This window comes from Carassius gibelio, chromosome B13 (assembly GCF_023724105.1).
Source record: "Carassius gibelio isolate Cgi1373 ecotype wild population from Czech Republic chromosome B13, carGib1.2-hapl.c, whole genome shotgun sequence".
Classification (NCBI taxonomy): Eukaryota; Metazoa; Chordata; class Actinopteri; order Cypriniformes; family Cyprinidae; genus Carassius; species Carassius gibelio.
The window spans coordinates 21689771-21701299 of NC_068408.1; the positions used below are offsets into that span (position 1 = coordinate 21689771).

Below are 11529 nucleotides of genomic sequence, written 5' to 3' on the forward strand. Positions count from 1 at the left end.
TATCAGTTACATTTGTACGTTATAGTAAAGCTGATGAGAGAAATGCGAGAGCTGACATAACGTGATTCAGGTAACAGTACATCGAGCTCTACTCTCTCTCTCTCTCTCTCTCTCTCTCTCTCTCTCTCTCTGTGTGTGTGTGTGTGTGTGTGTTTACTGGCTTGTACTTATGTCGAGGACACAAATGTGTGTATAATGTTATGGGTATTACAACGTAAACATGGTTTATGAAGAAACTCCCTGTGTCCCCGTGAAACAAAAGAAACAAAAGAGAATTCGGTGTTTTATGAAATGCAAAATTGCCGGTAGTTTTCTGTAAGGGGTAGGTTATGTTAATTTTCTGGGGGCGCCACTCCGTGTAGGGCGATACAAAATACAACTTGTACAGTACAAAAACCATTTAGCCCGTGGAGAGTCCCGTTAACCCCAAATGCTAGGGTGTGTGTGTGTGTGCGCGCGCGTACGTGGCGGAAAGATCAAATAACCCCACTTTGTTGAACTGAATGAACTATACTTTCGCGGGAAATATCAACTAGGCAGTTTGCATACGCACCGTAGTTTAAGGGGTGGATGTTAATGGTACTCAAACCTTTCGACTAGTTTCCAAAGATATTTGCGAGGAGAAGCCTTCATTGTTATAAAACTATTGATATTTAACGGTCTTAATAAATATGTTTACATGTTACTGTAATAAGAAGAATCATTAAACGAACACAGTTAAACGTGCGCCCCTTTAAACTTTCGCTGTAATGGTTTAGTCCACAGTGGCGCGAAACGCCTCGCGCTCTACAGAGAAGTTTCACGTTACAAGCGCGAGGTTGTTGTATCTGCCGGTAGTGTGACTGGACCTCTGCTTTTAAACGAGTGGTTGTATAATTGTTTATTTTTTTGCAAAGAAATAATCTCAGTTCCAGTGCATTTATGCTATTTGCCTTCCGTTCCGCTGTTGGAAAACACGTGTGTCTATGAATGTGTGTTAGCTGTTTGCGTCTTTAGTTAAACACACTACTACACTGCAGACGTTTGATAAGGTTTGAGAGAAGTGCACGAAAGCGTTTAATTCTACAGCCGGTTTAACGTTACACACAACGCAACAGAAATGAGTGGGTAAGTGTATTTAATGTGCATTAGCCACGAGGTGTTTGCAGAGCCGTATGCTTTTATTAACTTCACATTCACATGTTGCAGCATTGTCAAAGAAGAGACACGCAGTGTTTCTCCTCACTGCCCTAAACCCAACGAATCTGAAGAACCAGAAGGTACTGCTATGGAGGAGACCACTATTGGTAGGTCAAAAGTGTTCACAGTCAGTTAAATGATGGCAGGCCTGCCTATGCAAGTCCATGCAACCTTCAGTTTAACTTCAGTAATCTCCTGCATGTTACAGAAAATAGCCAGCATGGAGAGATTGTCATTACAAAAGAGATGGAGGAGGAGGAGAAGCATTTATTGGAGGAGGGAGAGAAGAAGGAAAGAGAAATGATGGAAGAGGTACTGCTTTTTCACATGCATGAAAAACCATAAGGCAAAACTTAGTTCTTTATGTATGCAATCACTGGAAAATTTAATTGTATCTTTAGCCAGTAATAACTATGGAAAAGTAATACATTATTTTTGTAAAATTGTTTTGCAAAATAGTTTTATAAATTAAATGTAATTTGTAATGGAGTCTGGAATTCAGTTTATTAATACTGAATGCTGTTTAACAGGCCAGACAGTCGAGGGAGAAGGATTCTCAAGAAATGCGTTTCAGACGACTTCAGCACCTTTTGGAGAAAAGCAACATTTACTCAAAGTTTCTGCTCACAAAGATGGAACAGCAGCAGCAAGATGTGAGTATTGTGTTTGAAAGACAGGAAAGAGCCGCCGCACCAGGAGATTCATCATTTCCGGATGTAAATCTTTCTTGAATGTTTGGTCTGATATGAATTATAACCCGGTGAAGTGGCACGGAAGCAGATGTTAGTGGCCAGAGGGTTATGAAGGAGCCAATCAAATGCTACAAAATCCAATGTTTTTTGTAAATCTAATGTTTCTGTCAAGTTCTTTGTGGTAGACAGTTGCAGCATGCTCTCAGTCTATGCTTTATTAATGTTAGAAAATGTGTGTGTGGGTATATATAGTTATGTATATTTTACAATTTATTATTACAGGAAAAAATAAAAAAAGAGAGACTGGAAAAGAAAGCTGCTAGTCAGAAGCAAAAGGTAAGTTTGAGTTCATGCTTTATCACCATCACATCTTCATGTAGAAAAATATGAATAAAAGTTATAATTATCAAATTTCTCTGTGTATTATTTTTTACAGGGAAATGATAAAAAGACTGTAAAAGGTAGGATTCACAGATTGCTTGTCAACAGTGTATTAATTATGCTGTTATATTAAAATAAGAAATGTGTCTGATGTGATATTTTTCTTTCTTTTTTTCACGCATTGTTTTGTGAAGTTGAAAGAAAGAAGCGTGAAAGGGAAGAGGATTACAAAATCGCAGATGTTATGACCAAAGAGGTGAGCCTTCAATTTATTTATTTTCCCAACGACACAATTAATATCTGTTGTGTAACTTATATGTATTTCTCTCTCTGTTAGGAAATTCTGTCAAAAGCCAAAAAACCTAAATTGGAAGAGGTAAAGTGTTTTTTTTTTTTGCTTTGTATATTGTGCTTTCAGACATTGTGAAATCAGTATTATCTGTATTGACACTGTTGTAAAATGCTGATAAAACACACATGTAAGCTCATGTTCTTTATTAATGCCAAGTTGCTACATGTCTGGACAACCATATACAACCAACACTAGAAGTAGTTAGAGAGAGTTCACCCAAAAAAATTATATTGTCATTAATTACATACTCCTGTTGTTCCAAACCCGTAAGACCTTCGTTTATCTTCAGAACACAAATGAAGATAATTTTGGTTAAATCAAGCTTTCTGACCCTCCATAGACAGCAACACAACTGACACATTGAAGACCCAGAAACTTACTAAGGATATCGTTAAAACAGTACATGTGACATTGGTGGTTCTACCATAATTTTATGATGCTACTAATTACTTTTTGTGCACAAAGAAAACAAAAATAATGACTTTACTTGACATGAGGGCGAGTAATTCATGACAGAATTATAATTTTTGGGTGAACTCAATCTCTTTAATAAGATTTAGTTATATTCCAGTTTATTGTTGTAATATCTAATAATGTAATTGAGCATTCAAGTTTTAATACTTGATTTGACTTCTTTTCTGAAGGAGGCTCATTCTTCAGTAAAACTGGAAGCTGAGGATATAGAGAAGATGAGTGACACCAACTCCGATATTAAAGGCCGACTGTCTGAGACTTTGCGGGAAAACAGCAAGCAGATGCTGGATCCCGAGAGAACCGTGAATGGCCAGCCTGTGCCCGCACAGCAGCCCGAACTCTTCACTGGGGGTGTGATGAGGTGGTACCAGGTGGAAGGCATTGAGTGGCTCAGGGTGAGTGAGATCCGAATAAACACATGACCTAATGAGGGCAGTATATTTATTCTCTACATTGTCTGGAATTAGAGCAGGATTTCTGTTTTCTTAATGTTGTGTGCATGCTCTGAACTGTCTAAAAAGGGATAAGCAAACACCCATCTGTCTTATACTCTAATACTTGTGAGTTGCAAAGCATGGATGTTGCGTGAATGTATTATGTTTGTATAATAGCTAATGAATGGCTGTGTTTGCTTTGCAGATGCTGTGGGAGAATGGTATCAATGGTATTCTGGCTGATGAGATGGGTCTTGGGAAAACCATACAGTGCATCGCTCATATTGCGATGATGGTTGAGAAGAAGGTCCTTGGGCCCTTCCTAGTTGTGGCTCCTTTGTCCACTCTTCCAAACTGGATCTCCGAATTCAAGCGCTTCACCCCAGAGGTGTGACACAATAACGTTTGTTCATCTTCATTGAAATTAATGATTTAAGTCTGTTTCCTACAGTTTTGTTCTTGCTCTGTGTTTAAGCTGTCGGTCCTGCTGTATCATGGTCCACAAAAAGAGAGGATGGACCTGGTGAAGAAGATCCGTCAAGTGCAGGGTCCTCTCAAAATGTGCCCTGTGGTTGTGACATCCTTTGAAATAGCAATGAGAGACAGGAAGCTTCTACAGGTAAACAGATCTGGTGTTGTATTGTTTTACTTGTCTTGTGCGCAGTTCATCAGGAAAATAGTTTTTGTATTTTCATCCAAATATTGCATGGTGCCCGTTCAGCCACTTAAGCAAAGACATCAGATTTAATCCTGATAGGCACAAAGCAAGTTTTGAAGTGCATAAATGGATTGTCATGTTTTTCTCCTCAGCGTTTCCACTGGAACTATATGATTGTGGATGAGGGCCACAGGATTAAAAACTTGAACTGTCGGCTGGTGCAAGAACTAAAGATGCTGATGACAGACAACAAACTGCTGCTGACAGGAACCCCTCTGCAGAATAACCTGTCCGAGCTGTGGTCTCTCCTCAACTTCCTCCTCCCAGATGTGTTTGACGACCTGAAGAGGTAAGAAGGCACATGCAAAGGGAGGATATTATACTGATTTTGTCTTAAGAACAAAGGATTTTCTTTAAAAAAAAAAATTTTCTTTCTCCCCTCAGTTTTGAGTCATGGTTTGACATAAGCACCATCACTTCAGATGCAGAAAACATTGTGGCTAATGAGCGCGAACAGAATATCCTTCACATGCTTCATCAGGTATCTTCATCACGTAACTATTTTGTATACATTTTCCAAATTTATTTAAGTGGTATTTGGCTAGATATAGGCTGAGTATTATAAGCATTTGTTTCTCTGCTTTTGGTTTTAATGACATTTAATGTTTTCAGATCCTCACACCCTTTCTTCTGAGAAGACTGAAGTCAGACGTCACACTGGAGGTCCCACCTAAGAAAGAGATCGTAGTGTACGCACCCCTCACCAACAAACAGGAGGCCTTTTACATGGCCATTGTTAACAAGACCATAGCAAAGCTGCTGGGTCAGGAGAAGGTGACTGGCCTATTTGCACCAACACAAATGTTTTGCATAAAACTTTAGATCAATGTGTGTAAAAATGGCAGATGGCCTGAATAAAAATGTAAATGCAGTTTATTTACCAGTATGTTGCACTAATCTAAAAGAAAAATACCAGCTACTGTTATACGCAAAGCGCTGGGCAACTTAACTTTCTGACACCTGCTTGTCATGAAGAAGGATCTAACAACATGTAGTATTTACTGCTGTTCAGATTTTTGTATCTGGTCTGGTGTTCATCAAATGGCACCAAATACAAGATGCGTTAACCAAATAAAAACAGATACATTCTTTTCATTCAAATTGCTGTTTATCACGTTGGATATTTGTCTTGGTGTGACCAAGATATTAAGTTATAGCAGGAGGAGTGTGGTTGAAGTATTTATTCATTATTATCATCTTTTGACGCTTCCTCAAGGATGATTTGGCACCTGTGCCGCTCACATCCAGTGGCCGACCAAAGCGCAGGACCAGGAAGGTGGTGGACTATTCTGAGTCAAACACTGACTCTGTGAAAGATCTTGAGCGGTACCTAGAGAAGGTTCAGAAAGACATGGAAAGTCAGTCAAGGTCTGTCTCTCTTGTTGTATTTATCAGTTTAACCTTTGCTTTAAACTCAGCTGTGAGTTTTTTGATGTGACGTGGTTACTCTCTCCTTAGCTCCAGCCCAGTGGTGGATGTTTCCATGCCAGTTGATGCTCAAGTCAACCTGAAACTGCAGAACATACTAATGCTGCTGAAGAGGTGCTGCAACCATGCTTACTTGATAGAGTATCCTCTGGACCCTGCCACTGGGGAATTTAAGGTACTTCACACATAGTTGGAATGATCTGATTTGGTATGAAGGTATTGGCGACAGAACATGTTCAGTAATCAGCCCAATGTTACAGATTGATGAGCAGTTAGTGGAAGCATCAGGGAAGTTTCTTATCCTGGACCGAATGCTTCCTGAACTGAAGAAAAGAGGGCACAAGGTAAAGTTCACAATCTCTTATGCATACATTTGAATGATTAACAGCTCTATCAGTGAGTGTCAAACTCCACTGTGGTTATAAGCCAATTTTACTCTCATTTAATTGCCTGCATAACATATCTGTATGTATGGTTATATTTAGGGCAGAACATAACACTGAAAGACAGATGTCTCTTAAGCTCACCAATGATGCATTTATTTGATAAAAAATACAGGAATGTTGTGATTCCTGTGATGCATCAGTAGCCCAGTCTTCAGTGTCACATGCTGATCTGCTGCTTAAAAAAACATTATTTATTAAAAACAGCTGCTTGGAATCTTAATTTCACCCATTATCTTATTTATTTTTTAAGGTGCTGATTTTCAGCCAGATGACCTCTATATTAGATGTTCTGATGGATTATTGTTATCTCCGCGGTTATGAATACAGCCGACTGGATGGGTCAATGAGCTACACAGACCGAGATGAGAATGTGAGCTGCAGTTTGTTGGTTTATACACATTGCCATTACTTTACAGTTTGTGCAAGTCTTCATTTGACACGATTTTTATTTGTTTCATGCAGATGAAGAAGTTTTCTTCTGACCCGGAGGTGTTCCTCTTCCTCCTGAGCACTCGAGCTGGTGGTCTTGGGATCAACCTCACAGCTGCTGACACAGTCATCATATTTGACAGTGACTGGGTATGAATTTAGTTGTGCAACCTGTTCACATGTGACTTGTTATAAAGCCCCATACATTATATACAGTCAAAGTATTTATTATAAAAAAAAAGCATTTATTATGGTGATGAAATTAAGAATTTGTTCGATTGTTTTAGTTAAACCATGGGAAGAATTCTTAATTTGTGGCCACTTTAAATTGGTTTGCTTTTAAATGCAAAATAAGTGGAGTTGGATAAAGCCTTGATTTGAATGAAAAGCCTCATTATCAGAATACATTTTATGGATTTCATCTTCAGAATCCCCAGGCAGATTTGCAGGCACAGGATCGGTGTCACCGTATTGGACAAACCAAGCCTGTGATGGTTTACCGCCTCATTACGGCTAACACCATTGATGAGAAGATCCTGGAGAGAGCCTCTGCCAAGAGAAAGCTAGAGAAGATGGTCATTCACAAAAGTACGTCACTGTTGCAGAAAATCCCACATTACCAAACTTTAGATTTAATGAATTGATTAGAAAAAAATTAATGTAAGACCTGCTTTTTTTTGCTGTGACTCTCCATTGACTTTTTCTCATTACATTTGTCTTTCTAGACAAGTTTAAAGGTTCTAAAGCAGAGCTCAAACAGACCAAGAGCTGTGTGGATGTAAATGAGCTTGTGGAACTACTGAAGTCTAGAGACTATGACGGGTACAGATAATTATACTGTATATCTGACTGTCACAAGACTTTTAATCCATTACAAAGTATTGCTAAATTCTGTGTAGTAAGTTGCATCACAATGACTGTTCTGATGTGATTTCATGCTGTTGCAGGGCAGTGAAAGGCACTAAAGGAAAGGTCATCAGTGACAAAGATCTGGAGATCCTGCTGGACCGTAGTGATTTAATGAGTAAGTGCCCTTTTTGTCTCCGATCTCAATGTGTCTTTGTAACATGTAGGTTCCAGTGCATATTGATTTTCATAGTAATGCTTTGACATTTTAAAACCCTTCATGTGAATCAAATCTCCCTTTTCAGATCAAGCCAAGAAGCGTGTTAAACGAGAGAAGGACGGTGTGTTTAAAGTTATTGAGACCAAAGATGATAGTGGTGACATCAGTCTGTCTTGAGGGCATAGATACTTGAAATCTGCCATTAGGCCAAAGTTGACTTATCATTGCCAGACTGATCAAGCAACATTAACTGGTCCAAAAGCTGCCTGCTGGTTCTATTCAAAGATTGAGATCTTTTCTATTTTAGACTTTTAGGTTGACCACTGCTGCTTTTAACAAGTCCATCCTTGTTTCTGATTTTTAGCAGATTTAACATGTCGTCTTTTTTTTTTTTTTTTACTCCAAAGTCAGTTTTTTTGGGGGTTAGCACAAAAAAAAACAGGAATACCACATTTTGGATACTTTGTAAATACTGTTGTACATTTCACATGTAGTTGACTGAATAGGAATTGCACATGTAAACCGCTTCAAAGCACTTTGACATTCTAGAATACTGTAGAACAAGCTTTGTTTTATGTTTCATGTTTTCAAAATATAATAAATATTGTCTATACAGCATCAGATGGTTTTTATTTAAATATGGTCTATAATTTTGCATTTCAAATAACTTGATGCAGAAATATTACGGCGTTACAGGAGAAAGTGTGCATGTGCACACAATAGCTGGTGGTAGATAAACAATTCATTTCATTTTTGCTGGTTCTCCTCTTCTAGTTTTCTTCTTATGTCCCGAATCACTGCAGGGAAGAAAACCGCAAGATTATATTTTCATTCCAAAGACAGGATGCATGCAGTTATAATGAATGCCTTCATGTGACTTAATAGATATGTACACTTCCATTCAAAAACTGAGGTTGGTAAAAATAAAGAGTCACTTGATCAAATTAACATTTATTGCATGTCATAATATAGAAATATTTAATTTATGTACAAATAAAAACAATTCATAATCAACCTCATGTCGTTCCTCGTCGCAACACAAATTAAGATATTTTTAATGAAATCAAGAGCTTTCTAACCTTCCATAGACGGCAATGCAACTACCACATTCAAGGCCCAGAAAGAAAGTAAGGATATTGTTAAAATGGTCCACGTGACATGGGTGGTTCAATGGTAATTTTATGAAGATACAAGTATACTTTTTGTGTGCAAAGAACAAAAAATAATGACTTTATTCAATGTCTTCTCTTCTGGGTCAGTTTTTGCTGTGCATTCAGGAGAGTATCATGATACAAGCATGTGGTATGTGCGCCACATGGACTATTTTAACTGTATTTACTACCTTTCTGTGCCTTGAACTTGTATTGATGTCTACACAGGATCAGAAAACTCAAATTTCATCAGAAATATCTTCATTTGTGTTCTGAAGATGAACAAAGGACTTGACATGAGGGTGAGCTATTAATGACAGCATTTCCATTTTTGGGTGAACTATCCCTTTAAAGCTGAGTTTCCACCAGCATTACTCCAGTGAAAGACTCCTTTTGATTCATTTAATGCATTCTTGTCAAGGTCTTGCTATCCTCAAACTTTTGAATGGTGGTGCCCATTTGTAGTTTGTGACACTGAGAAAGTGTTAGATTTCAGATAAGAGTTCATGCAGCATGAGTGCTGCTGTAATTAAAGGGCCAAACCAAATACTAAAATGCTAAAAATACATTCATTTTACATCTCAACACCTTTAGAATATTATTTGAATAAATTAGGCATAAAAGCATAAAAACTGCAAACCATCATGAATTTCACTAGTAAGTCACAGGGTCTCATACCATCATCAGGAATCATTCCTTCATCGGTGTGTGAGAACTTCTGAGCATCTCTCTGATGGCTTGTAATGATGTCCGTGATGGTCATGGGAGGATCAGCTGCATCCATGTGTACCATTTTCTGAGTGATCTTGTCGCTGAGGCCGAGGTAATCCTTACGCAAGTCCTCCATCTCCGCTAACAGCACCTCTCTCTCTCGCTCCAGCAGTCGGATGGCCTCTTTGAGTCGTGCTCCCTCCTTCGTGCTTGCCATCTTTTCTTTATGAACGCTCTCCAACTTCTCTGTCAAGACTTGCTGGTCTCTCTTGAGTTTACTGACCATCTGCATCAAGGTCTCGCACTCCCTTCTCAAACCGTCAGACTGCTGCAGACAGGCTTTCTGCTGCTCCTGCAGCTGAAGTATCTCCACTCTCTGCTTGTTGTGAATCAGTTTGGATTCATATTTCACAGCCTCCACCTGTTGAAGTGCTTGGTCTCTTTCTGTTTTGCAGTTTTTCAACTCCGTGTTCAGTTTTTCAATCATCTCCTGAAATTCCTTCACGTTGTTCTTATTGTCAGACTCTTTGGAACGAGCCGCCTGCATGAGCTCCTTGTTCTTCTCCTGAGCTTTACGTAAATGTTCTCTGAGGTTTGCAGATTCACTTCTCGTGGCTGATATCTCCTCCTCGAGTCTCTGATGAATGCTGATGTTCTTCTTGTGTTCGGCGTCCATCATCTGCAGCGTCTCTTTACACAACGCCAGATCTCGATCTGCTACATCTCTTTGCTCCTCCAGAAGTTTCTGCTTGGTCAGCAGCTCCTGAGACATCTGCTGGAGCTTCCTCAGTGATTTCTGACAGCTCTTTTTCTCACTGAGCTCCACGCTGAGTTGGTCCTTCATAGTGTTAGCGCGCGTTTTGAGGCGCTCGTATTTCTCCATCAGTGCTTTAAGCTGCTTCATAGACGTTTTGTTGTTACTTTTGGCTTCAGCGAGTTCCTTCTTCAAATCTTCAGAGGTTTGCTCAAACCTGGTGGTGATTTCAGTGTTTTTCTGTTCCTCACACTTCAGCTTTTCAGTGATGAGTTGGGTTTCCTTCTCTTTTTGCTTGGACGTCTCTTTCATATCTTTCAGTTCTTGTCGCTTGACCAACAACAAATGGACAAGATGCTGATTCTCCAAGTCCTTCTGCTGGAGTTGTTCCTTCACGACTTCAAAGAAGTCAAGATGTTTAATCTTCAAAGATGGACTTTTGTCAGCTCTGCTTCTTTCTCTGCCCTTTGATATTTCCTTCAAAACGGCTTTGGATGGGTTTGAGGAACGTTCAACAGATCTTGTTGAATTGGACTTGATAAAGTAACCAAAGGGCAGATGTAAGGCTTTATGATCCATGTGGAAATCATATTTTGACCCGAGGACACTCATCGTAGCCTCTTCTTTTTGCAGCAGATCTGCTCCTGCTAGAATTGTTTGCAGGGATTCAATTGCCTGCTCATTAAAATCTTGACTGACATTTTCATTGGTGTTTCGCAGTAAACTCTGTCGCACTTTCAAGAACCTGTTTTCTATTGTATCCACTGCAGCATGCTTGGATTTAGCAGCGAGATGTTTTCCTTTCTTCCATCGACTAAAAAGCAGCTCTTTGTCATTTGATTGCATTTCACTGCTGATGGCTTCTGGCTGATGGGTGTCCAACTTATCAGGAGCTGGTCTGTCCCAGTCCTGCTGCGTGTCTTGAATGCGGTCAAGTTTACACTTGTGCACACATCTTCTAGTCTGTTTAACGTCTGGGTCCATGTGATTGGAGTTTGTTTGCACTGTCAGAAATCCAGACAAATAATTTAAGCAATGGTGTTCGAGATTTACTTCAAATAAGCAGTTAATAGCCTAGATGTTGAAATGAAATGGTTAAATGAGCCCTTACCTTACTTGCATTACTCCCCAGCATCCAAACGGACTGCAACGGAAGCCTACTGTGCCACTCAATCCCCATTGTTCAAAACGTTTTAAAAAGTCTGTCGTCATAGTAACAGTACCAATGCTGGCAACGGTAAGCACTTGGGAAAAGACGTTATAAAAATGGTTTTGAACCGAACCGGTTCTGCTTGAATGACTGTAACGTTTGCG

The 11529-nt window shown here is 39.3% G+C and overlaps 2 protein-coding genes across 2 annotated transcripts; one reads left to right on the plus strand and one right to left on the minus strand.

Annotated features, from left to right (window-relative positions):
* Positions 1–766: 766 nt before the first annotated feature.
* On the plus strand, positions 767–8217 carry hells (helicase, lymphoid specific). The gene is made up of 23 exons (XM_052573381.1): positions 767–1107; positions 1189–1286; positions 1388–1491; positions 1710–1832; positions 2154–2207; positions 2308–2332; positions 2447–2508; positions 2590–2628; positions 3249–3473; positions 3718–3900; positions 3988–4131; positions 4323–4519; positions 4615–4711; positions 4843–5004; positions 5447–5598; positions 5689–5833; positions 5919–6002; positions 6355–6474; positions 6567–6683; positions 6962–7121; positions 7259–7355; positions 7481–7557; positions 7685–8217. The coding sequence occupies exons 1-23, from the start codon at positions 1100–1102 to the stop codon at positions 7774–7776; spliced, it is 2565 nt and encodes an 854-aa protein (XP_052429341.1). The 5' UTR covers positions 767–1099; the 3' UTR covers positions 7777–8217.
* Positions 8218–8249: 32 nt separating this feature from the next.
* On the minus strand, positions 8250–11508 carry si:ch211-250c4.5 (golgin subfamily A member 6-like protein 22). The gene is made up of 2 exons (XM_052573382.1): positions 9429–11508; positions 8250–8396 (listed from the first exon to the last, which is right to left on the minus strand). The coding sequence occupies exons 1-2, from the start codon at positions 11197–11199 to the stop codon at positions 8347–8349; spliced, it is 1821 nt and encodes a 606-aa protein (XP_052429342.1). The 5' UTR covers positions 11200–11508; the 3' UTR covers positions 8250–8346.
* Positions 11509–11529: the final 21 nt, after the last annotated feature.